This window comes from Haliaeetus albicilla, chromosome 8 (assembly GCF_947461875.1).
Source record: "Haliaeetus albicilla chromosome 8, bHalAlb1.1, whole genome shotgun sequence".
In the NCBI taxonomy this organism is placed as follows: Eukaryota; Metazoa; Chordata; class Aves; order Accipitriformes; family Accipitridae; genus Haliaeetus; species Haliaeetus albicilla.
Window position 1 is genome coordinate 28,738,413 of NC_091490.1, and position 27,335 is coordinate 28,765,747.

Here is a 27,335-nt window from a genome sequence, read left to right on the forward strand (position 1 = left end):
TGTCTCTTTATCCGGGGGCGTCTCCTGGCTGGGGGCGGGGCGGGGTGGAGCTGAAGTCCCTGCGGGCGCCCGCCCGTTCGCTCGGCGGCTTGCCGCGTCCCGGAGCTAGTTTTCGTCTCCGCTCCCGTTCCTATGCGGGCTGCGGCAGCGGCGCTCCCAGCAGCGGCGCTCCTGGCGGGCGGCCCCTCCGGGCAACGGGTCGCTTCCCAGCGAGCGCGCCCCGGCTACGCCGGGGCTGCCCGGGAGCGCCATGAGTTCGGAGCCGCCCCGCGCCTCGCTGCTCCGCGCCCTGTTTAAGATGGAGCCGGCGGCAGCCGCCTCCGAAGTGCTGGGGGGAGCCTCGGAGTTCGTGAAAGGTGAGAACGGGCCGGGGAGCCCTCCCCATCCCCTGGCCGCGGCGGTCCCGCTCGCCGGAGCCTCCCTCAAAAAGGAAACCCGCTGGCTTCTTCCCCGTCTTCCCTCCACCTCCCTCCCCCGGCTCCGTGGGCTCTGCTGCGTGCCTGGCTCGGCTTCGGCCCCCTCCGCCTTGCGGTTTTCGCCAGCCGCCTGCCCCTCGGCTGCTGCGGGGCACGCCTAAGCGGTTCCTTCCTCCTGTCTTTTCCGGTAAGAAGCGGGGCCGGCACCTGTTGGTATGTGTTGCTGTGTTCTGGGTCAGAAATCTCCCCCGCCCTCCTGAAGTCGCTCCCGAGGGGTGCCCGGCCGGTCGGAGCGGGGCGGGGGGTCCTGGTGGGCAGGGCCCGCGGGCGGAGCGGGCGCTCGCGCGCCCGCCACCGCTCACGCAGGAGAAAAAGGATCAGCGGTGCCTCTTCCGCTCCCGGGCCGCGGCGGGGCACGGCGGGGTGACGGGCGTGCGGCGGGGAAGTGGCGGTCTGCTTTGTCAGTCCTACGCTGTTGCCCTACTCTGTCTTTCAGATCGGTTGTACTTCGCTACTTTACGAAATAAACCGAAAAGTACCGTAAATACCCACTACTTTTGTACCGATGAGGAACTGGTCTATGAAAAGTAAGTGTGTGATCTGTTGTGTTTTGCATACTCGAAGTGATTGCCTGAGATTCTTCCCAACACAGTTTAATACTGTTTAGAGTATTTTTGCTCAATTTAGCTACTTGCACAAAGCATGAGTATAAAGTTAGCCTAAATATATATAGCCTAAATACATTTATACATTAGCTGAAACTAGTTAACAGGACTGCTATTAAAAAACACCAACAGAAAACCCCACAAAACCAGCTATGAGGCCAGTTAAATGGCTTAAATTGTGGTTGAGCTAGGGGAAATATATCTGAGCTTTGTAAGATTTGTTTATAAGGTGGAGAAGATCTCAAGACTAATTACATCTTAGTAAATGGTGTCTTGAATTGAAGACTCATACTTGGTATGAATAGATGAAACAATAGTTTGTTTTATATGTATTTTCCTGTATAGAGAGTATGAAGTGATCATCTTTTATACAGAACTATGAGAATGCAAAGCTTAAATGTGCTTTTGAAGAACATCTGCACCTTTTTTTGTAAGTCTGCAGAAGGTTTTGAGACAGCACTTCCTGTCGGCTTTTGTAGCTTTAGAACAGCAGAAAAAGTATTTTCTGTGAAGTAAAAACTTCATGTGTTTGACCTTCTCTGTGCTGTCAGTGTCCTCCAAAAGTAGAATTGATTATAGTTGTGAATACTATTAAAGGACATAAAATGCACTAAACGAAGTAATCGCTCTATGCTGTGGTTAAAAAGTAGTTGCCCTACACTGTGTTCCAGATCAGCTGTTTCGTGTGTGATGATATATCTAGCCACTTGACAAGGGGTTTGCTGCAGCACAGGTGAAACAAAAAATATGGTCTTATATTAAATATAACTTTCTTTCCATATGAGTTAAACTTGTGAGCATCAACCATTCTTCCTTCCCTTCTCCAGTGACTTCAGTACTGCCTCTGTGAAGGTGTAAACCAATCTTCCTTGGTTTCTAGCTTACTTTCTATGCGCAGCTTACAGTTTTTAGGGTTTCTATTCTACACACATTTTTGAGTCTTCATTATCTTAAGCTGTGTGTCTTCTGCTGGAGTTCCCAGAGATTCATTCCCAAAGCTGACTTTTGTAATGAACTGCTTGGATTGGGAGTAGTTTCTGTAATTAATTAACTAACTAATTTAGATTGGAAGGAACCTCAGGAGTACCCTAAGGCAAGGTTGACCTAATATTAAAAGCAGAATTTGACTGGAAAAGGTCCTTAGTAATTTGTGTTACATGAATATGTTCCACTTTCTTCAATGAAAGAAAAAATTGAGCTTGTATCTCTTCTAAGACTTCTGTGTTATGCTTGACTTGAGGTATTTTGTTTCTAACTCTTAATATGCTTCTAAGGGTGAAGGAATCTTATGTGGGATTTGATCTTGAGGGTGGGAAGGGGGAGCAGTTCTGTACTGTTGGTTACAGATGATTGTACTAACCAAGGACTGTAACTGGGGTAATTTGTGTGAGGACAGTATCATATTTTTTAAAAAAAAGAGAAATTGGAGGGGGGAGGAGTAATTTTCTTTAACATGTGTAAAGGAAATTCAGTAAGTATACTTCTTAACCCAATCACCTCTTAACCACATATCAGGGTGTGTAACTTTATACCAGATATAACTACAAGATAATGGAAGGAAGCAAAGTTTCCCTTTGTCTTCTAGGATGCATCTAAAAATTTTGGGCATGTAACTCATGGTGTATTTTCTGAATTGATAGTTCCTAATCTATGTGGCCTTTTTTAAATCTATCATCATATATCTGATACTGTAATAGTAGTCTCCCTTTTGTGCTCTCAAATTAAAATACTAAGGCATAATATGAGGTAGAAATTAAGTGACAGTCACCAGGTGATATGAATGAATTTTCTTTAGCACTGATATGTAAAAGAGTTAGGTTATTAAACTTTCCCCTGATACTTGTATTGCAGCACCCATCATTATTAATATATGCAATATTTGGTAGTAAAACCATGCCTTATTTTATTTTTGTTTTTTCCTCTTTCTTTTCCCTCTCATCTCCAAGGAAGTTTATGTTGTCTCAGGGAAGTAAAAGCAAGTGTCAATAGGGTTACCACTTTATCTGTTCGTTTAATATCTTTCTGAAATTGGAAAGCTAGAGACAAAATGAGGAATAGAATGCAAGTCTCTTGGTTCCTGGGGAAATACTGATTTTAGTATAGCTTTCCTCTTCCTTATGCTTATCAGCAAGCCAGATATGAGTCTCTTACGTTTTACAGGCTGCACAGCAAAGTGAGGGGTCTGACGTCAGGGGTTGTGTGTAAGTAGTAGTGGAGTGTAACTTTAATACACCAGATCAGATATTCTGCTCATTTTCTCAAAAATGCAGCCTTCTTTCTCAGAAAGTGATTAGAAATATTTGTTACATGATAGCAAAATAAACATTTGGAAGTGAGTTTTGAAGTCCTGTAGCTCAGAGCAGTGGTTTCCAGAGTCTTCATCAAAATGGCCTGCCTGTGCTGTTCTTGCTGATCACAATTTCATGGCCACTTCTGCTTTTTAATCAAATGAATTGTTCAGATTGTTACAAGGAGGAGGATAGGAGATGTTGATTGAGGCACAAAATCCTCAGCACCTGTGACGTATGTAAGTAATTTTGTTAATACAACTGTTTATTGACTTAATTATGTTTAAATGCATCTTTCCAGTGACACGACAAATATAACTTCATTGTGCATGGAAGTAAACTGCTTTTCTTTGGGCTGTTATTCTGTTAATTTTATTGATAATGCCTAAGTATAAAGTGTTACAGAAATTTATTTAACTGACTTTACTGAGGTGTCAGTCTGCTTTCACTGAAGCAATATGTGATCTGAAAACCTCATGAATATGCAGATTTGGGGTTGTCTGATTACAGAGTATGCTATTGGATCACATAGTACTTAATCTCACTGCCTTGCTTCCCTTTTTTTTTCTCGTCTCTTGAAGAGACGTAAGGAAGTAATAGTGTACATTAATAGTACACCCCATTTATTAAACAGACAGCTGTAGTGCTAGATCTAATGGTTTTGGAAGTTTTGACCTGACTTGCTCTTGCAGCTTATCATGTGATTTATCACTACATGGTACATGAAGTGTGGTTATGTAATCTTGAGTAGTTTAGCCTTCAGTTTCTACTTGAAGTTGTCAGCTGTTCTAATGAATTCATACCACTCATACCATAACATTCACACTTTTAAAAATAATAAAGATAGGCTTAAATGCTTTTAAGAACATCTCAAATGCTGGCTGACTAGGAACTCGCTACTAGAACTGTCACCATTTCAGTTAAATGTGCTGCAATTTAACCTTGAACCTATTATGCTAGGGAAATGGTATGTAAATTCCTCAGTTGAGGGAACAAGAAACCTAAATTAATTTATCCACTTCTGAGTTCTTGTTTTTGATTGTTCTCTTTCTGTAAGATTGTCAGTCTCTTTCTGAAACTCTCCGAGGTCCCTCCTGAAAAAGTCCGCACTACTGCTTATAAGAGAATACAATCTTTCAGGGTAATGTAGTGCAGGTAGCTATTACTTCAAGAAAAATGAGTTAATGAGAAATAATCCAACTTGATGAAGACTGTCATTTGGCAAATAGACAAGCCTTGCCTTGGCAAGACCTCAATTAATGAGTTAGGCACTAGTAAGAAGCTTTTTGTTCTCCAAGAATAGCGTCTTTCATGTTTCACCTTTCAGTAAACAGATCTGGGTTGAGAATACTACACTTGACTGGTTAACTTGGCTTTCACATATTTTTATCAAAGCAACTTTTGATGTCCTTTTTATTGTTGAGTAGTTTTCTCAAACAAAATTAAAATTTAGATAATGAAAACCAGGAATCTGTTACTGATAAATTACAGTGGCAACTTTCATAAATCCTAATATTTTTATTCAATCATTTGTTCTGGCTTTGTATCTCTTGTATAAACAGCTTTTGCAGATCTAGTCTCTGACATCTTGTGAACGGCTGTAAAAGTAATATGATATTCTCTGATATGTTTTACACTAAAACTTTGTTTCAAGCCATGGTATGTTACCTTCCCATTTCACAGCAGTCTGAATGTTAGCTGCTTCTTAGAGTTCGAGCAGCAGTAGAATAAAACTCTCACATGCTTAGCTACAACAATATTAAATGACTACTGTTTGGACTTTGGCTTGTAGGACTTGTTTCCTTCACTGCATGTGTATATGCAAAGAAGCAGTTTCTCTTTCCTTTGAGAAGAGTAAGGGTTAAGTTGTTTATTTGTACTTTGGCTAAATGCTGCTTTTCTGTGGCTATCCAGTAACAGTACTTGCATAGGAAACCTGAATTTCTCCATTGTTCTGTGGCTTATATCCTTTGAGAGGAAAAAGAAAACTTAAACTTAGCCGTGTTACAACAAACAGAGCTGTCACTTCACACGGAGAACAGGATGTTCCTTGTTCACATCAGTAGTTTTTGAAGACTTGAACCTGACTATCGAATGACCAAGATAACGTAGTAAACTGAAGTCCACAAAAAAAAAGGAAATTTCCCAACTTCTAACTTCTATCAGGTTGAATGTAAATACAGAGCAGAAAAACCTCATAGTAATACAAGCTTTTGTATGTCTAAATCTTACAGATGAGTATTAAGAGTAGTACTCCAGCTTTATTTTGTTTTCCATCTTAAAATGAGAGATTTTAAATTCACTGCAAACAAGAAAATCAGAAGGTCTAAGAACTCAAGTGTCAATTTTTCCTTCAGACACAAACTACTGACATAATATTATATTTGAAACTTGTAAAGTGCTATCCCTTAACACCTGCGTTGTTTTCTCCAGTCCAACAGTTTCATAAATTTTATACCTGCACATTGCTTTACCATATCTGTCTTCTCTTCTGCATATGGAAAAGATAAAAGCAGTTGCCAAAAGTATTGAGGATTTTTTGTTTGCAGTAAAAAGGGTACCAGGATAAAACAGATCTGTTTTCTGGCCTCCAGTTTTATATTGGATAGGAGTGTAGCTTGATATCGGAAACCCCTTATGAGAAACTTGGCCTCTGTTAAGATGACTTTTTTTTCCATAGAGAGTGGGTTTTTAACATGACCTGAAGATTCTTCTATAGGGAAACTTTTTTTTATAGGAGAACCTCTTCACTGATGCTTTGTTCTTGACATCATAGAGCATTGTACCAAAAATGCATATATCTGGAATAGCTATTTAATTTTCTATAATTTGGATCTATGAGTTCTTGTTGGATTTTGAAAAATTGGGATCTTGAGGAGGATTTGGAGCATTCAAGGAGAAATGGAGTGAGTACCTGGTATTTTGCATAATCCAGAGCCTCTGCATTATTCCTACTTTCAGATGCAGGCAGTGAGGTGATATATAATTTCTAGGGTTATATTTGGTGTATCATCCTTTGTCCACTCAGAAGAGTGCAATCTCTAAGTAGTAATAAGTGTTAGGGATTGTGTCTCAGCCCAGATAAGAAAGCTCCTAGCAATTCATGTGTTACTGGAATTGATGGGGCTAAAGCAGGTAGACAGTGCTGTTGAACATCTCACCTTCTTTCGTGTGCTTGAGAAGTAGGAAGGAGAAACACACTCCAGGGAACAGGAGTTGGAGAAAGAATACTGAAGAGGTAACACTTCCTGACCAGCAGTTAGGTTGTAATGTATGTGTGGGCTGATCCTCTTGGCTTTCATCCAGAAACTTTGTTGCATGTAAGATGTGTTGAGCTTATGATTTGAAGCATTTATCCATAGTAGCCAGTTGGCCACTTTTGCAGTAGCTGGTTCTTGTACTGCTTAATGACTAGATTCAGAGCACATGCACCAAGGGCCTTACAATGCAGTGAACTGAAGATTCCAGTCATCCAGCCTAGGAAAGGGGGAGAGAAAAGCAAGTGGAGAATGTTTTTATTTCAATTCACTCTCATTGCTTTATTTTAATAGTAAGCTGGATCTTTGTAAAATGCTGAAAAATTAGTGTAGCTTTGCGTTAGGAAGCTGTATTTCTGCTAGTTCCTGAAGTTCTTGTGGTTAACGTTTTGGTTTGAGTAATTGCAAGCTTGGAGTGCTCTTTTTCTGGCAGAAAAATGACTTTATATGGTGGCTAGTCTCCAAGAAGGCAAGCTTCCTACCTAAAGGAGTAGTTGTACTCTAATTCTGGGGTAATACTCCAGAAAATTATTGCAGTTGTTAAACTTTTAAACTTGTTTTCAAGTTACTAAACCAATTATTCAGTAAGCTGCCGTGCAAGTAACATCATCCCCTCTGAGCACTATTGTATTGTTAGAACTGACTCGGTGGATCTCTCCTTTTTTTTTCTTTTTTTTTTCCCCTCCCAATATGGTAATTAGGCTTTGGACCATATTCAGACCATTGGAAATGCCTACACCCTGGTAGGAATGCGTGCATACCCTCATGTTCAGCATATCAATAACACTGAATTTACACTGGTCTGTCATGAAGAAAAGAATCCTGAAATAGCTTTTCAGATAGGAATCTCCTATCCTTTCATCTGTACCTCTGTTGCTATATCACAAAATTGTAAGTGAATGGCAGTATAAAACTACTGCTCTGGTGTATTCATCTGAGGAAAAAGAATCATGCTTCTGGGGTAAAGTATAAGTATTGCAATTTATCTTTGAAAGATAACTTGATACCTTGGCCATAAATAGATTGACTGTGATGTTAATGTGGAGGTTATCAATTCATTTTAAAGTCTGCCAGGCTATAGGATTCCTTCATTGACCATAACCAGACTCCATCCAATAGCTCAAGATACAAAAGCCGTTTATCGTTCTTCTACTGTACTAGGGTCAGTGGTATTCAAATGCTTAGTAAAAAGTGACTTTAGCATTCAGAAGAGGTGCCCAAGGCTTGAGCTGAATCACGGCTCCTTCACGTGGCATCCCATGGAACTGCAGTCAGAAACAACTTGAGTTGCTGTACTAAAGAGTTGTGGACTACATTTCTTTCACCATTAAATTTCCTGGAAGAATGTACAGTAACTGCTCGCATGACAGGGTAGACCAATGAGCTCTTTATGGGCTGGCCTTTCTAGGTGGATGACCATTCCTATGATACAGTACAGCAAATACCTCAGACGTATAATGTCTATAGAATAGCTATAAGAACTGATAGGAAGGAGTGGTTCTCGGAGCCTATTCTAAGGAGAATACAGGTACAAGAAACCTATGCTACTGCTTCCAGGTAGTATTTTTGAAGTAGAGTATTTAAATATTCATCTAGTATATTCTGGGGTTTTGCTGCTTAGTTTGAGAAGCATAAGGATAGCAAGTTTCCATGGGATGAGGGGGAAGAATAATTTAAGCTATCATCTAAGTACTTGCTTAAAACAAAATATAATTAAATGTAGATTAATACTATACTTGCCTTCTGTTCCTCATATCTGGTTCCCACCTCCATTGTAAATCACTGTCTCTCTTAACTGGCTTAAGCATCAGAGGCATCCTGATTTCTTATTGGGTATAAATGCTTATTAAAACATGTAGATACAAAGGAAGCCTGTTACTTGTAAAAGAGATGGAAGTAAAATAGTATTGGGTAGATTGTTATCAGTGAGTATCACATAGGAAGATTCGATGACTTTTACGTTTTTTATCTTCAACTTTTGTCAGATAATATTCTTTGTTCAGATGACAACTTGGTGTGTCGTTTCTTCGCTATTCCCCATAGCCCCCATTTCCTATCTTCCATTTACATTTAACTCTGTCAAAATTCGGTTCTTAAGAAAATCCTCTGGGTAAGTCAGGATCAAGTGTCTCTAATTCAAGTACAAAAATGGCCTGTTACTCTAAAAGTAATGAGGGCGCATAAGATTAAACCCTTCTGTTTAAACATGTCAAAGTGTATTTAGTTCTAAGGATATAAACTGAAGAAGGGTTTTGTAGATCAGAGTTCATTGACTTCAATACAGAGCTTTGTATTTCAGAGAACTCTTTGATTTGGAGGTTTGTAAAGCACTTGTTTCACTTAAACACATTAAAAAAAGGACATTCAAGCTTATTCCAGTTTAGAGGCATTAAGTGGGGAAAGTTAAAATTATACATATAACAAATAACCTTTCTCCCTCACATATCTACCACAATGTTTTATCAGTGAAACCAATGGCTGGTTTATACTGCCTACATAGTGTTATGTAAATAACTTAGGAATTGCCAGTATTTGGTTTATGGGTAATAATGCTGGTGGAACAGTGACCAAAAGTGCCTTTCCTTTATGATTGTGTTTGGATCCTGAGAAATATCTTGTTCCTGTAGCATAGACAAACAGTGGTAGTACCAGAATCTTAAACGCTGATACTTCCCCCACTGTGTTAAGAGAAGCACAGCATACTTAATGGTAGTAAGTGATGGAGAAATAGTTGGTCTAAGATTTACATCTTTAGCTTGGTGGCCAAGGGAATCTGAATGGCTTTATTTTGTAGAAATATAATTACTTCATGGATAGACTCAAATGTATTTTATCCTTATCCCCACCAAAATAGTAATTAATTTGTCTGTTGTCAATAAATTGATTTGTAAATTCATTTTAATGTGCTTTTCCTACACTTCTGTTTGAGTTTAATTATATGGAAAAGTAGAAGTGGATATATGACTTTGTACTGATGTACTTCTAGGAAATTAATAGTAATAATAACTTACTATTGAAAGCATGGCTGTAATTCTTCAGTACTTTAGATGAACTGTGTATTCAGTTCTGTCTTTGAGCTGATCAAAGCTACTTTGCTCACACTGGTTTAAGAAAAAGTGTTCTGTATTCTAGTAACTATCATATTCCACACTTTATCACAATACTTTTAAAAGTATTTTTCACAAAATAATCTTAAAATCCTAAATTCTACTCTTCCATCATATATTTAAGTGAAATAATACTCTAAAGTTAATGGAACAAGATAGGGTTCGTGTTTTGATTTAGAGCAGGTGTTAGTGCAGCAGAATGGGAAGATATGTTAGTAAGCCTTCTATGTAGCTTTTCTAGAAGCTACATTAACTCCAGTGTTGTTAGAGTTCCAGCTTTAACTTATTTGTCATAACTCATATGTGTCCTTCTTAGAATTTTTTTTTAAAACTGTATGGATGGTTTTGTCTTAAAAATAGCTATAACTGTTGACCATATCTGGCAGGCTTACCTAAGAAAAGATGAGGAATTCTAAAGTTAAACCCTGCTTTACTGCTGCTGCAATTTTTCCTTGAGTGAGTTAACTTCTGTGTACCCTACAAATAAAGTCCTAATAGTTGGACAGCTTAGTCTTTGACCCAGCTAATGAGTTTCTGTAATTAAGCATTATGTCATAGCATTTTGTACTGAAGGGTTGAACTGAATCTTAACAAACACTTATGTTGTTGTTTGAATTTGTAAAGTAGCTGATACTGAAATAGCATTGGTGTGGCAGGCAGGCTACTCGCCCTGGATGTAATTGTCTTTTTTTGCACTGGGCTTGGCTTTTTTGTTTGATAGAATGTGGAGAGGAAGATATTAGTAAAGTTATAAGCACCAAAAAGATAGGGAACTCCTACTTTGTTGTTGTGTCCACTTAGAATAGCAGAATGGCTGAAGCTGGAAGGCACCTCCGGAGATCATCTAATCCAACCCCCAGGCTCAAAGCAAGGTCAACAAGAGCAGGTTCCTCATAGCCTTGTACAACTGGGTTGTGACTCCACAGCATCTCTGAACAACCTCTTCCCAATGTTTGGCTGCCCTCAAAGTAAAAGTTTTCATGTGTTTAACTGGAATGTAATTAATTTTCCTGAAAAATAAACCCTCTGTCATGGGGGAAGAAAGCTTGAAAGGTACTACCACCTGTTCTATCATCTGATTTCAGTAAGTTTTCCCTCCTTTAAAGCCCAGAAGTCATAGAACATAGTTACCTTTTTCTTTTGTCATTCCCCAAATAATACACATTCAGATGCTGATGGCCTGTTTTGTTTGTCAATAAGCAAGAAGTGTCCTGTCTCCTTTATTAAAGACTTAAGGCAGAGCAGATTAAAACAGTTTAAGTTATAGTTCATTCTCACTGTAACTTATAACGTGTGCATCAACAAATTTTCATAGACCATCAAGATAAAGACTTCTCTACACAAAAAGGAAAAATATTGGAGAAAACTTGCAATTTAAATTTTGAGCAATCTTGCACAGTGGGTGGGGAAGGAGAAAGTTCTAGAAGGTCTCATAATAAGTTGCTTGCATAAAGACTGCTCTTACTTGTAAAGGTGTCTATATGAAGGGTTAGCTAGGAAGAACACTGTGAATCCCTACCAGGAACTTAATTTTATTGTGGAATAATTTTCCTGTACAGACTACTGCTGCTAGCTCTTATGGTAAGGACAGTGATTGCTGCTTCAAAGGTAATATGAATGTTTAAGAAGAATCTAGAAGAGAGAAACAAGAACAATCAGAAGACATGAAATAAATAATAAATTGGAAGAACAGCCTAGAGATGAGGATTATGGGGGGGGGGGGGGGGGGAAACATATGTAAAGTGTATATGTAATAGTGGAGGGTGGGATACAAAGAAATGAACTGCAGATGGAGATCAAGACAGCTGTTATTAAATAAATTTTACTACCCATAAGAAATTCTATTTGGCTTATTCTTCATAGTATCTAATGAGATATTCTCATATTCAGCAGTTGCGGAACCTTTATCTAGGATGACATCAACATGGCTTAAAGGGGAGTAGATCGTGTCTTGAAGTTCTTCACTCTGTAGTTTTGGCCAAAACCAGACTGGATATCATGGGATGAAGAAAAAATTCTGTAGTTAGTGTCCGTATGTAATGGAAAGGGTAGTTACCAGAGCATCTTAAACTGAAGCTACAAATGCTTTCAAATTCATTGTTACTATCTTCCTCTTAAATGAATCAGTGAAGGGCTTATCTGTTGTACCATATATATTGGCTAGTCAGTATCCCCCAAAAGTTACTGCAGCTTTAACTATCAACAACATTCATGTTGAAATTTGCTTAGCTCTTGTATAAATAACACTTTTTTTGTTCTTTTTCTCCCAGTTTCTACGGAGACTTTGGACCTTTAAATTTGGCAATGTTGTATAGGTACTGCTGTAAGCTAAATAAGAAATTAAAGGTAAGCTTTGTTTAAAAACAATGTTCCTATATTTTTGTGTTTTGAAATTCAACTAAAATGTATCATCCAGTTTGAAAGTGGTTGTTAGGTGCTCATTATCTAGATAGTTACTACTAAGCTTTAGGGTTATTCTTTGTTCTGAATTCTTTTCCCTCTGAAGAATGGAAAAAAATGAATATGCTGTCACTGTTGCTTAGTAGGTGAGGCACTGAAGGCTGTGTTCATCTTTTTTTTTTATTTTTTGTAACCTTACAGTTTCAAGACAATAGTAACAAAAACCACACTGGATATTTCATGGGTTTGCAGCATGGGTATGCTAGTATGAATAACTAAAACAGCTATTAAAAAAACGAACCAACCAAACAAAAAAAACCCTCACACCTGTGAAGAAGAACAAAACATGGGCCCTGAAATCACACTATCTGAACTAAGTCTCACTCAGTGGAAAAGTTAAAACTTCTAAATCTCATTCAATTTAATAAAATGTTGCTTCTAATAAGTGTTATCGAAATGTGTTTTTACACATATAAAAATCGTTCCTTTTGTCTGTCTTGGAGAAGTGTCACTCCCTATCAATTAATTTGTAGAAGCTTTCTTACTTCCATATAATGATTGCTGATTCAAGGCAATTTTGAGTTGCTCTTCACTAAAGATAGAAAATTTTGCTATCTTCTTTGGATACTACATTAGTTTTTCTTTTGACTGCAAAGTGTTGGTCCTTTTATTATAAAGTTGTCTAGAATCTGTAAACGCAGTAGTTAATTCTGAAGATCACCGTGACTGAATTTTGTTCTAACAACACTGTCCCATCATAAAACCACAAGCCTGGTGTGGGTTGACACTGGCCAGAAACTAAACATGTGGCAGCTGTTCATTCTCTACTGCCCCAAGCCCAGTGTGGGACAGGGGAGAGAATCAAAAGAACAAAACCAGGTAGAACTTGTGGGTTGAAATAAAGGCAATTTAAGTGGGGAATAAGAAGTGGGGAGAGATGGGGCAGGGAACAAAACGAATGGTGCAAAGTCAATCACTCGCTGCCTCCCACCAGCATACCAATGCCTAGTCAGTCTCTGAGCAACTGCTAATTTAGAAAGACTGCTCCTCAGTTTTATTGCTGAGCATGATGGTATATGGTATGGAACATCCCTCTGGTCAGTTTGGGTCAGCTGTCCTGGCTATGTGCCCTCCCAGCATCTTGCCCACCCCAGCTTACTTGCTGTGGGGGCAGAGTGAGAAACAGAAGGCCTTGATGCTGTACAAGTACTGTTTGGCAATAGCTAAAACATTGGTGTGTTATCAATGCAGATTTAGTCACAAATCTAAAACAGAGCACTATGCAGGCTGCTATGGAGAAAACCGAACTCCATTCCAGCAAGACTCAGTACACTGAGCGCATAGCTGTAGATTTAACCTGGTCTCCAAATGCCTGTGGAAAAGGTGGTTTGCAGCATATATAGAAAATTTATCAACTGCAAGAAATGAAACATGTTTTAATTCCAAAGTACTAGTTAATATCACTTGTGTGCAAATATCAAGGAGACTCTTTACTAAATATGACATTTAAAATCTATAGAAATATAAAATATTAGAGCTGTCACTGACAGAAGGGGAAAATGGGACAGCATATGTGATAACATTGGCCACTGTTAAGAGGATTCCTGTATTAAAAATGCCATTATGTTTTGGGACTAATGTTTGCTGCACAAATGAAACCATTGTGCAAGTTGATTCGTGCTGTCTGCTGCCTCCAGGGGTGTGCTGACTTAAAGTCAGGTAGTCTTAAGAGGAGGTTCTGCAAATTGAGGGGTTTTTAGAATTGCTATAACCTTTTTGTAAAAAAGTGCTTCTAGTGAAAATTTACATTGCTGCTTAGTACAGAAAATCAGTTACAAATTAAACTCTAATATTCCTAATTTTGAATGCCTGTGTTCATATTGGGAAAACATTGGATTTGCCATGTCTGTGTTAACACTAAATAGAGTTTACAAATAAATATGTTATCTTACCAGCCTATTTTCTAGTGCCACTATCCCATTCAAACACATGACCAATGATGCTCACCCAACTAAGAATCTATTATTTTTTTTAACCTTAATTCTGCTGTTTGTGACCTTACATTTGAGTTAGACTGTGGAGAATGCCCGCTTTGTAAAGCGGTTACTCCAGAGAAGAACCAATGATAAACCTACTATTCTAACTTTCACTGTGCCAATGAGAGCTAGTGAGATTAGTTCTGTTTTTTCTAGATTCAAATTGAGACTGTGATCAGTTTGGGACCTGAATACAGTCTTGTGTATTACTGTTGAAGTGTACCTTCATACTTCTATAGTTGAACTAGAATGCCTTCAAACTGGACCCTAAGTACCAAGAGTTTCACCCAGAAAATAAGAACACAGCTAATAAATACCTCAGGACTTGGTTGTTTGGTTTTTTTGTTTGTTTGTTTTTTTAAATGATTCAGTATTAAACAGGAATGTCTCTACAGACTTTATTCTTATAATAAGACCATCATCTGCATTGAATGAGGCAAGCTGCTTGTCATAAATGGCTTGTAATCATGGTGATACAAAGATTGTATATTATAATGGAAAAAATACACAAGGGAGCCAAATTGAAAGTGTATTAGTAACTCTGACACTTGCAGGGTTGATCTAGCAAACTGTGATGTCATTTTAATGTAACTTTTCTATTTTTTGAAAAAAGCAAACATAATTGCAGTGCTAAGTGAAGAGTACAGATGGTCAGGTGCAGGACAGAGAAATCTCATGCAGAAAGTGTGTGTAAGACAAGTTCATGACCTGTGACTTACCTGCCAGCAAGGCATTGATGCAATGAGCAACTGCAGCAGCAAAAGTGTGGCAAGTCTCATGTGGTACCAGGGGGACATGTAGGCAGCCTGTGATCAGCGTTTCAGAGGTGGGAAGTGCTGATAGGACTAATAACATGGAGAAAGAGTCCTGTTGTGCAACCTGCTGTTTGCATACCCTTGCATTAAGGGTAACTGTGCCCCTCATCAACAGCAGGAGTTGGCTGATCATGGGAAGTAAAAGGCAGTGCAGATTATAATTCTCTGGAAATCTAGCTTCTGCTGCAGGATGGTTGCTGGTGCCCCACTGCAACGCTTTTGGGACCCTGAGGCAATCACAGTCCTTAAACCCAGATGACTCCTGCCATGATTTGGTATATACCTGGTTGGGTACGCACTTCATGTACTTTTCTTATGAAAAGAGTCTTTAAAAGAAGCATGGCACAAAAACGTTATTCACAGAACACGATGGGTTTTGTGTGTATGTGGTGTCTCAAAAGGAATTTAAGACTTAGGCTTTTATTAAGTTTAAAACTTCTATGAATAGGAACAGGAGAAATGAGAGTATAAGATCTCATTAAAACAAACCAACCCCCAAAACTTCTCCAAGTCTTTCAGCTATATCTATTTCTGTTTTGGGAGAGGAATTAGGCATGGAGGCAGCCTTCTGCTTTCCCCTCCTTTCTTGGGGGACAGGTGAGGAAGGAGGAGGGTACCAGTTTGAAATGCACTAATGGCAGACCAATATTTTAAAGTAAACTATTGTAACTTTATGCTGACTGATTTTAAAAACAGTAAGTAGTTCTGTTCTGAAGAGCCAAAAAATTTATTCAGATATCCATTTGCTGAAAAAGTTGGAGCTGAAGTCCTAGTTATGTTTTACAGGAAAACCTTTCTGACCTTGTTATATTTGTAATGTTTTGATTGCTGATTGCTATGGAAATGATCCTGAGCAGCCAAGTCAACAGCAAGAAAAAAATGCTTGGCTGTGCTATCTTCCTACTTGTTCTTTGAGTTCTGTTTGGGGAAAAAATGCTTGACTAAGCAACCATGATTCATTTATGAAACAAATATTGTTTTCTTCTGTTTAAACAAGTCTGATTTCATAAAAACTGCTTTAAAAAACCTGCTGTGTTTTATGTGTGTCTAGCCTTACACAATCTCAATAAATCTAGAAGGATGGGTAATCAGAGAGGGAGTGTTGCTGAGGTAAATGATATAAGTGCAGAAGATCAAAGGCAGGAGAGGGAAGATTTGGCAGGCTTATGCACTATGGGGTTAACATTTCACGTACGCTAATTGTATTGCTGCTGAATCACAGAGGGGTTTGGTTTATTTTTGTTTTAATATAAACAAACTGCTGGACATACACATGGAATTATAGTATTTGCATGCATCTCCTTTAGGACAGCTTAGATTTTGAGGCAGGGTTGTGTGTACGTGTTTTAATACATCATTTTCCATCAACAGTTTGCCAGCCTTGTATTCACTGCTATTTATATGTACACATTAGATCTATATACCTGTGTATATATATAAAAATAGTATTTGCATTGATCCAGGCATATTAAACATATTGCAGTTATTTCTTGCTTGAACAATGCAAGTATATTAAACCATATCTATTAAATAAAATATTGTCAAATAATCTGGTGATTCTAAACAGATATCAATCTAGTAATTGTCCACAATGTCACCTTCTAAGCCTGTCATCAATTTCTGTGCAAGTAAATCTCTCTTGAGGTCTTCAAGAAACAAGAACCGATATATTATTAAAAAAAACCCACAGTAATTTCACAATGAAAATAATTTGTTCTGGAACCCTTTCATGTACCCAGTGAATTATTAATTTTATCACCTGAAACAAAACCTGCCACACTTCTCATGTAACCTCTGCTTTTAGTTCAAAAGATTGTCTGTAAGTATATTCCTCAGGGATGTATCTTGATAGATACTGTTCTGTTATGTTGTTACCTTATATCTTTTAATGATGCGTGAAACTGCTAAAATTTTCTTACTGGTAAGGACAAGTATCTTTAGTGCTTAATAGTGCATGTATTAGTTTTGTTTTAGAAAAAAGATTATTTGTAACTGTGTTACTATATTATCTCTAACTATAGCTATCCTGTAGACAACCTGTATTGAAGAATTCTTATTTGAAACATTTTTTTGTTCTTCTGAGTTGCACAGTATCTAAGGGAACTAAAGCCCTAATCCATTCAGGTGGCGCTCTGGAGCTGTAAAAACAGTCACCTTAAAGAACTGTCTTTAGCACTTGTTATCATTGAACCTAGCCAAAGGAATAGACTTGGCTTATTAAACATGGCCAGAAAATCAATATTTTTAAAAATAGATCATATAGCTTAGTATTGATATTGAAAGTGTACTGAGTTGAGAATTTGTGTGTTAATGTTAAAAGAGGCTTTGCACTGACACTTTAGCAAACACTGACTGTAAAACTTGATTTTCTGTAACTCGTGCAAATAAAAACAATGGTTTGTTTTATAGGCTTCTGAAAAGTAAAATCCTGATGGAGTTTTCCTCTGGTTGCTATGCTGTAAGCTGTTAGTTAATGTCAGGTTTCGATTTTTTGTTAAAATTTTAGTCAGGATTCAAAAAACATTTAAATGTTTCATATAGCAATATGGCTCATAAGGATTAAACCCTTACATTTTGAAAATGAAGCAATGAAAATGATACATTGCTTTCATTTAAATGTTTGGGGAACTTTTAAGGTGAACTGTCACTTTTTGGCTACTTCAGGTACAAAAGCGTCTCAAAATTGGAATGACTTGACATACCTATATGAATAAAAGAATCCATTCCATAAAATAAAACAAGAAATATGGTCTTATTACATAGAACTTACTTCCAGCTAGCTAGCAGAATATGCTTTTTGCAGTTTAAAATAGTATTTCAGGTGAACTGTAAACTGTTGGAAACAACTTTGCTTTAAAAGAAGTAGTAGTCAACAAGTTATAATTGAAGTTGCATAACTCCTGTAATCTTATCCCACCTACACATCATGGGTGGAATTGCAGTCAGAGAACACTAAAATTAAAAAATTGAGGAGGGGGAAGAAAGGAGGGATCTTTAAATACCAGCATTAATTTTGTCAAGTTTTAATAATTGAATGCTTCACTAATTAAATAACTACTTGTGCTTTGTATGTTTGCATATACACTGAGGGAGATGTTGCTGTTGGTCTCAAGAGATGACCTCTTCCAATCAACAGCAACCAGCTATCTGAGGAGTTACAGTCCTATTTAGATATACTCAGTTGCGTAAACTCTCACTCCTTCTACCTATGGAAGTTGTGGGTAATAAGACCAGGCTGGAATGTACAGTTAGAACTGCTATTAAAGGTGCTGTTCCTGGGGGGTGGTGGGAGTAAGACGCTTGCTGTGCTACATACATTAGTTTTCTCCTGAGTTTATAAGCTATTTGGTTTTTTTCAAAATTTGATTCTGTGGTTAAAGCTGTCCTAAGATTTGCAGCAAGATTTAAGATGAGAGTCAATGTTTATAGATTTGTGGAAGTGAAATACAGTTGGCACTACTTAAATAAATAAAACAATTCTGCAGCAGTTACCTTATCTCCCACCCCCAAGTGTCATCACTGCCAAGAGTAGGAAAAGAAAGTAAATTAGAATTGTCAAATTGGAGTTAAAAACCTGAAGTGGGTAACAGCAGCACTGGTATAAAGGCAGTTTACAAAATGTGCAACTTTTAAAAATAGAAATGCGCTTCAAATATTTAGAAGCAGAATCCAGTATGTCTGTTGATGACTTCCTCACAAGCGTAGTAGTACTGCAGAAACTATCAGGAAAAACATGACTGACAGCGTTGCAGAATATAATGAAGGTGTAGCAATTCATTAAGCTAAAAAAAAAAAAGCAATAAACCGTCCAACTTGCCTTTTTAAGTGACAATTTTATCTCTCTCTAGCTTTAAATAGTTTTGCTGCAGTTTGTCATTATTGTTCTTTTTCTGGTGCTTGTTGGTCTTGGTTTCAATGGGAGTTTTGTCCACAGGATTCTGACAGAGGCTTCTTTTCTTCTTAAAGAAGAATTGCAAGTGTTACTAGTTTTGTCTCTGCCTAACCTTTTTTTTCAGGCTTTTCACTTTTGCAATAATTTATTTTCTTTTATAAATTCTTGCTGTTGAAGCTTTCTAAAGATGTGTCACCCCATTTTTAGGTAGTATAGATGGAAGAGTGGTGTTTAACTTATAAAATGCCTATAAGATTGATTGCTTCAGCTTTTCTCTTCTCCACAGAATTATGTGCTAAAGAGATTGAACATATAGGAGGGTGTTTTAGTCTGAAAATTTTAATGCCTTTAATCAATGTTCATACCTATTTTTCAAATATTTAAACTTGGAAAAAAAAATTCCAGTATTTTATATTGAATGTTTTGGTTCAACTGCATTTTATAGGACATTTTCGCAGAGAAAACTAAGAGATCTGTCCTGATACAGCGGCTGTTTCCCTGCACTCTTATCTATAATGTAAGAAGATTGTTCATGGTATCAGTAATTTTGTCTCCTTTAATATTAAGAATCTCTCTATAAGAATTTTTTCGGACTTATTTTTCAGTTTTGGAAAAATGACTTTTTAAAGTATTTTTAAAGTGTATTAGTCTCTCAGTAAATATGCTGTCTTTTTTTTTTTTTTATTTAAACAGTATTTCAGTCTATCCAGAAAGAAGATAGTGTACTATACTAGTTTTGACCAGCGGAAACGAGCAAATGCGGCATTTTTAATAGGTGCATATGCTGTAAGTATTATTTATCACATGGATACTTCTAACTTTCCTTAAGAGACATATGTTATGTGTAAAATAGCAACTCAAGGGATGGTCCTTTAGGGAGGTAGGCAGATTATCATTTGATTCTTCTCTAAGCTGTCTTTGAAAATTCTGCTGTATGAGTTTTAGGGAGGCCCTGTCTTTGGCACTTAACTCCATTTACTTTACTACACAGGGAACGGCTTTGGCAGATCATGTGCATGTTTCCCATAGGATACCATTTTCTTGAATGTCAAAAATGCAAACCACAAACTTACCTCTAAGCTTGGCACTCTTGGGATCAATTGCTGCTCATGGTAGTAGTGAGATTCATGCTGGGAAGAAGAAAGCTGTTTCGCACAGCCTTTCTTAAAGTTACTAGACCAGAGGCATAGTGATTATTGGATGGATTTATTTTCTCAGTTAATTTTCATAGCCTACCCAGAATAATGGAAAAATTGAGGGATTTCAGCCTTCTGATATTACAGATAATATGCAATACACAGGGCTGTCGTAGTTACAGAAGCCTAATTTATTATGATATCATGTAAGTTTTGATAGTCCCAAGCTGACACTTGCACACCCACTTCATAGCACTGTGCTCAAACTTCAATTTCACGTTCATGCTCTACTGTCCAGAAGTGGAGCACTCTTGTAGAAAACTCGAAGAGTCTTTGTGATAGCATGTTTTACGCTGATAAAGTATTCAACCTAACAAGCTGCTGGTCCTGAGCTGACATCCACATGGTCAGCTGAGTTCTGGAAGTGTCTGTCAAGCCAGGCTTTAGGCTGTGTGAAAGCTGGTATATTTCTTTCAGGCCTGAGGTCATGCTGATAGCAAAGCTAAATAAATGCAGATGATAATATTGAAAGAATTTACGTTGCAGATTCTTGTAATTAAACCAAATGTTTTAGTACAAGTATGGGCTAGTGTGTAAATGCTCTTGAGAAAGAAGATCTATTTAATTTTAACGATTCGGGATTGGAATTTGGAAAAAAATTGGGGAGAAGTTCAAATTTCAAAAATCTTTGGATTAGATTTTTAACCCTTGGGAGTAGACGTGATGGAACAACTCTGCAAAACAAATAGTAAGAACAAATGAGTTAGAACATTCTAAGTTTGTTAAAGTTTTTGACTATACAAGGTTATATTTAATAATGCTGGAATAAATTTCCAGTTTTGTGTTTTATATTCTGTTTAAGGAGCCTCCAAATTTGATAGCATATCTTTATAAGCTTTGCAGTCCCTTCAGATCCAAAATCTGTCTAAATTGTAGCATCTTCAGTAATGATTCCCATACTATAGTTTGTAAAGGAACTTCAGTCATTCCATTCAGACTGCTTTTTGTTTTCTGTTTGCATCATTGTGTCTCCAGTCTGTATTTAGAAAGATTCACTTTGTGTTTTAAAGCTGGTCTAATTAAGCCTATAGCTAGAGAACATGCATCTAGCACATGTGTATATTACAACATCTAATTGCCTTCACTGGATTGCTTTTGTCTGATCCTGCCTTCACCTTCCAATACATCTTAGAAGCCTTGGAAAGGGTAGAACACTGGCATTTTGAATAGGATAAGATTATCTTTTTATTCCCCTTGTGAAGTTGTTGTTATATGACTATCTCAACTAAGTAGCGGTTCTCTGGATAAGGGGTTAAAAGGCCCTTATCAGTATTAGCTAGACCCAAGGAGAGTATGCTACTGAAAGAGAACTTGCAAAGACAGGTTGTAGGAACAGAAAAGTGAGGAGGTACATAAGGTGCAAGACAGACCTCCAATTAGAGGACTGATCAGCTAAGTAAGACTATGCCATATTTACAGTATTTAAGACTTAAACATGGGAACAGTCTGGTATATTTGGTAGTCCTTATTTGAAGGAGCTGCTCAGCAGGTAAAGCTAGGATAAGCGCATGCACTGCAGGGGGAGGGCAGCAGAAACCCCTCTAAAGAAAGCTGAGATGAGGAGCACATAGTATGTGTACCGTGGTGTGACTGTGTGTGTACTTTGTGATGGATATCGGGTGGTACATCACATAAGGAGTTGGTAGCTTATGTGTACAATAAGTTAAATTAGTGTGCCACAACTGCATGCACATTTAACCCTACCCTAGCCTGTTTTAAGCTGCTTATAGCTCTTAACTGCTAGCACATGCAAGTGATCTACATCTGCATTTGATACTGTTACTCTCCTGTCAGACTAGTAGATGTTTTAAGTATCTTCTGATCATTGAACACACTGTGTACCAAGAATATTTTTTTACTAATACTGTGTTACCAGTACAAAAAAAGTATTTGTTCTCTTGTTGAAAACACCTTACGGTCACTTTCCAATTCATCTCAACTTAGTATAACGTTGGAAAACAGTTTGCACAAAGATATCTAATATGTTACATAAGTATGTCATCCCAGAAATATTTCTATAGATGTATATTCCTAAACTTGCAAGTGTTATGGGAGTTCATTCACCTTGTTCTATTATGATTGATACTAATGCCAATAAATTCATAAAATGAATATTTGTTTATTCTAAAAAGTTATTTATGATCTACCTAATAATCTAATTCTTGTTTTTTAAATGCAGAAGCTTAGCTTTTGTAATCCAGGCATATTCATTTCACACTCAAGAAATAATATTTGCATTTTTTTTACCTGTAAATGATACATTCAGTCAGATGCAGTAGATGTACGCTCTTGGGTTACGTGACAGGGCAATTCCTGACCTGAAGGGATCTAATTGTATTCTTCAGTAAAAGAACTGTGTGTAATCGGCAATTTGATCTATCACAATTTGAATATCACAAATTGTGATAGATACATATATACTCCAAGGCCTTCTAGATTTTATGTCTTTTCTTCGATTATACAAGCTTTTTGAGACCAGAAAGTCTTATAGCTATGAACTCTACCAATGTATGAAAGTTAATTGTGAAGTCTTGTTTTATTTGTCCTGGTGTTAAAATATTAAGTGTAAAATGAAACGTGGAAAACTGTGGATCAGGTTCTAGGAATGGGTTTCCAGTGGTGGTTATGCAACTTAGATTGTTCCATTAAACAGCTTCTTAGACATGTTATACTGAAATACCCTATAGCTATTAAAATACTTTAATGAGGGTCATAAATTTAAGTGAAAGTTAAGTCTTAAAACTTTATTGGCAATAGCTTGCCTGTTTTTAAGTCGCATCTTAAGAAGATACGTTTTCTAAATTTCAGGTTTTACAATGGACTTTCAGTACATTTGGGCTAATCGTGTCCAGTTGCTAAATTATTGCCCTTGCCTTTAAGAATTCTGCGAAGATTACTTCTGTCATAAAATTCAGATTAAGAAGAAAAAAATATTTAAAGTGTTACAAGAACAGAAGAACGAACACACGGACTTCACTGATCTTACAGAGAAGTTCAGGGTTCCTCCTAAAAGGCCAAGACTACAACACATTGTTCAGTGATGTCAGAAACATGGTGCTACTAGGCTTTGTAAAGTCTTACCAGGCACTACAGAGAATATTTTAAAGGTAGCATTGCTTTGTTTTTCCCTTCATCTGTTTGGAGACTTATTTTAGTTGTTAGGATTTTTTATGTAGTCTTCCACAACAGTTGATTTAAAAAAAAAAAAAAAAAAAAAAAAAAAAAAGAAAAAAAAGTCTAAAAACTGTCTTAAAGTAGTATTACAAGTACTTTCATGCATACCAAAACTAAAGTAGTCTGGTTTGACTCAGTTTGTCCCTAGTGGTTTCTAGGGGGGTGAGAGGGAGCAGGTTTAACTGAATTATACTGAAGTGATTACATGAACTCCCCACTTGTCATCAAAGAATTCGTTCTTGGAGAAATTGTGAAGGAGAGTGCATTTTCTCCTGTCTGATAACATATGGATGAATGGGGCTGGGTCCCTCTTTCCATATTCTTAAGGTATTTGTTATGTTTCTTTTCTGGTTGGAAACCAAGGAACCCCTACCTGGTTGTGTACTCTGCTACCTAGTAAGGTTTGAATTCCCTGGGGGAGAAGAGCAGGAGGAATACTAGTGTGTTTGTACAAGTGACTGCTCTTGTACTTCTAGAGAAATGGGGCAGGGGGAAGAGAGAACATATATGTATGACACTTGCTCCTCCTGGTAAACCTAGAGCTTTAATTCTACCCTTGTAGAAGACCAGTAATCTACCTAGTAGTTATCACTTGCAATTCTTCAAAGATCAAAACTTGATTAGTGGACCAAAATCTGACTTTTGAGCACTCCCGGTGAAACATAATGCTTTCATACTGTGGCAAACTCTGAAAAGAGATCCAGTGAGCTCTCTTTCCTTTTCCTTGTAGATAGCAGATGGGCGGGTCATATTTCTGTCTCACAATTACTTTAAGTGTGTATGTTGGTAGTAACAGCTTTTATTAGACTTCTGTAATGCCAATAAGGGAGAAAAGCTGTTGAATTCTTAAGTTTGTAATTTTATTACAGCAAATGACTGGGTAATAGTGAACTACTGTGACATGTTCAGTCATTTGCTGGCAGTAGAGTTTTTCCCTAATTTAAAAATATGAATTAGACTTCTCATCCCTACCTGAAGCTTTAAGGGTTTGTTCTCTTGTAATCTAAGCATATCACACTACTCAAATCCATAATCCCTCCCTTGGAGGGTCAGCAAGTAAAAAGGCTTTTCAGTTACTGCAGTGTGTACAGCCTCTGCTGTTTCAAGCAACACTTTCCTTCAGATTGCTTTAGATGGGCTTCACAGAATTCTTGTGATAACTTAGCAGCTCTGGGGTGGTTCTGTTCCCTATACTTCTAATTTGAAAAAGGCAGGTACAGGTGGGAACAAGATGAATCCAAATTGTAGTTGAAATATTGTGTATGAGTGTTAAGGTGGACTTGCAAAATACTAATTCCCTTTTTGTTCTGTAAAATTTTTAGGATATATGGTATGAATTTTCTTGGCATTGTGTATGTGGCCAGTATTGCTACATGTCGTGTGCCTGCATAGTGTCCCAACTGTAGAGATCTTTATCTTTTAACCACCTCATTATTCAGGAAGTTGAGAACATAAGAATGGAAATGTTAGAGAAAGAAAAATTTGAAAATTTTCAGTATTTGCTGAGTCTTTTTTGTTTTACAGGTAGCAGTGCCACATGATACGAGTTGCAGTAGTGACAGTAGGGAAAGGGAAGAGAACCTTGTCCCTTGTAAAACAACTCTTGTAAGAAAATAGTTATTATCTGGAAAGTGATTTTTTTTAAAGGCTTTTATTCACATTACTTCTTAGATACAGGTTCAATTTATACAAACTAGTCAAAACAGGCTTTTTGTGTTTGGGGTTTTTTTGTTTGTATATGTTGCAGAATGAAAGCACTCTGAAGATTCATCAGATTAAAAAATGAAGCTAAGTTTCAGTTGCTGAGTTTTCATTGATAAAGATGAGTCAGAAAATGGTCTCCTCAGTTTTTCTTAATGGATATCACTACTTTTTAAGTACTGAAGACATGTACTGTAGTGTTTCCTTCTCCATTTCATTATTGTTCCTCCTTCAGTTATTGCATTATTCTTGACATCTGCGATACTTTTGTCTTTTCAGGAGCTCTGTTCAGTGTTTCTTTCCCTCTCCTCCTTCCTTTTGTGTTCTTAATATCTTTTTCCTGTTTCCATCCTACTGTCTTTATTATGAGCTTTGTGGACAGACAACTAGCAGTGTTTGGTTCTTGAGCAGAAACAGCTTTGAAGTACCATAACTTCTGTGAAATAAAAACTGCAGCATTGGGAAAACATTCATGTAGTACAAATTTGCCCCTACTTCAGATTTCTGACTCCCTAACTGTGTAAGATGGAAACTCATCTTTCTCTGAAGTCCTCTGAACTACCCTCTAAGGATCTTTTCACTATAAGCAGGAATTTAGGCTTTAAATGTAAGCTAATTGATGTGATTATTGACATTAATTGTCATTAATAAAATCAGTATTTTTCTCTGAAATACACCCCTCAGAAACCTATTGCAAAGATGTATTGTTCTTAAATGCAAAACCTTTGTGGTGAGGGGGACTATAAAAGAAATATAAAGAAGAAGTCACAAACTAAAAGAGTCTTTTACAAATAACTGTGAAAGCAGAATAGCATTGCTATGCTGCAGGGGTTGAAAACATGAAGTTGGTACCATTAGTTAGCAATCATTGCTGTAGATAGACCGTTACTGCTTAAAAATAAAAAGAAATGGGCCACTTGACTTTTTACATTAAGTAAATACATTTATCCGTTAAGTAAATCTCTCAATCTGTTCCAATATTAGTAATCACTGGTTTGACCCCAACAACAAATAATCCAATAATTGAGTTAGAAACAATTGTTCTGATAACACAGAATAAACGGAATGGTTTTCATATAGAAATTGTGGTCTGTTTTGATGGTGGAAAGGATGCATTGCTTTCAGAGATTAAGGAGGGGGGAATGTGGAAGTTCTGGCAAATACAGGGACATTAATTCTGAGAAACATGTTGGGCACTTCTGCTAAATGAAACAGCAATATTGACACTGCTGCAGTATTGAGATTTAACATTTGAAGATAAGTGAGGTTTGTTCGTCTTTTTGGGTACTGATTATACTGTTCCATGCTATCAGTGTGACCATGATGAGTGGAGCAGCAATGCTGGAGAATGAGACTGAAGTACAACTCCATGTCAGGGAATTTTATCTTTTGAAGGCAAATCAGTTTGTGTAGAGGGGTTTGGTCCAAAATTAGACTAGTTGTTCAAAGCAGTGAAATAGGTGGTAGTTGGAAAACAGATGATTCTGGACCCTCTTTTCATTGTGTCATGGCAAAGAGTTTTTCAGGCTGTTTTGCTTGAGTCAATTTTTTGATTTATCCTTGTCTTGTCTTTTCTGTCTGCCTTGTCCATGCTTGAGGAAGAAATGCGAGAAAATCTACCTTCTATGTTGACATCTTACAGAATACTAAGAATTCATGACTCTAGACGTAAAGCAAATTGCAAATATTCTGGGAGTGACCACCACTTACTTATATTCTAATGTGCTCAAGTCAAAAGTTGAATAAAGCTTTTAGATTGGGAACTAACCTGTGTCTTGGTTAAGAAAATAATTATTAGAATACTTTACATTCAAGAGTTAAATGTGCATAGAGCTAAAAAGTAGCCCTGTAGGGGCTGGTTGTAAGGTGAGTTGGGGGGAAATGGCTAGGAAAATCGTGTGGATTTGTTTGCAAAACATATTTGTGCGCATGAAATATGCCACTCCAAACTAGATGAAGTCTTTTTATGTAAATAATGCACTTGCTTAATATGTAGTCCAAATTAGATTTATTTTAAGGACCAGTTTTACTGTACAAATCGGAACTGAAATGCAACAAGATGTGGTTGTATTCTAATTTCTTACTCGGGCCCATGCAGCTGATAGTGTTCAGCAATAGCAGAATGAGCCTTGTCTTAGGGTGTTACACTAACTATGTGTTGGTCTCATAGTAACAGGTTCCGCTTGTTAATTTGTTAATTTGTAGTTTGATATTGAAAATTAAGAATCAAAAAATATTTGTGTTGGAAAATCTTCCACTTAGCTGTGGTGGAGAAATGTTTCCTTTGTCATCTGCTGTGATAATATTTTGACTTATCTGAAGTTGGACAGAGAACTCCTAGTATAGATGCCTATTTTTCATCTTAGTATGATGTTGAGTCTGTCTAAA

At 37.3% G+C, this 27,335-nt stretch overlaps 1 protein-coding gene across 4 annotated transcripts in view; it reads left to right on the forward strand.

The window, feature by feature from the left end:
* CDC14A (cell division cycle 14A) overlaps positions 1 to 27,335 on the forward strand; it is a 69,347-nt gene that overhangs the window by 542 nt on the left and 41,470 nt on the right. For 2 of the 4 annotated variants that reach the window (XM_069789489.1, XM_069789491.1), the window contains exons 1-4: positions 54 to 356; positions 913 to 1,003; positions 12,004 to 12,079; positions 19,570 to 19,662. In XM_069789489.1, the coding sequence (XP_069645590.1) occupies positions 251 to 356; positions 913 to 1,003; positions 12,004 to 12,079; positions 19,570 to 19,662 (366 nt within the window). In that variant the 5' untranslated portion in view covers positions 54 to 250. Of the gene's footprint in view, positions 1 to 53; positions 357 to 438; positions 604 to 912; positions 1,004 to 12,003; positions 12,080 to 19,569; positions 19,663 to 27,335 lie in introns of those variants that run through there. The other 2 variants (XM_069789492.1, XM_069789490.1) reach the window with 2 other exon arrangements.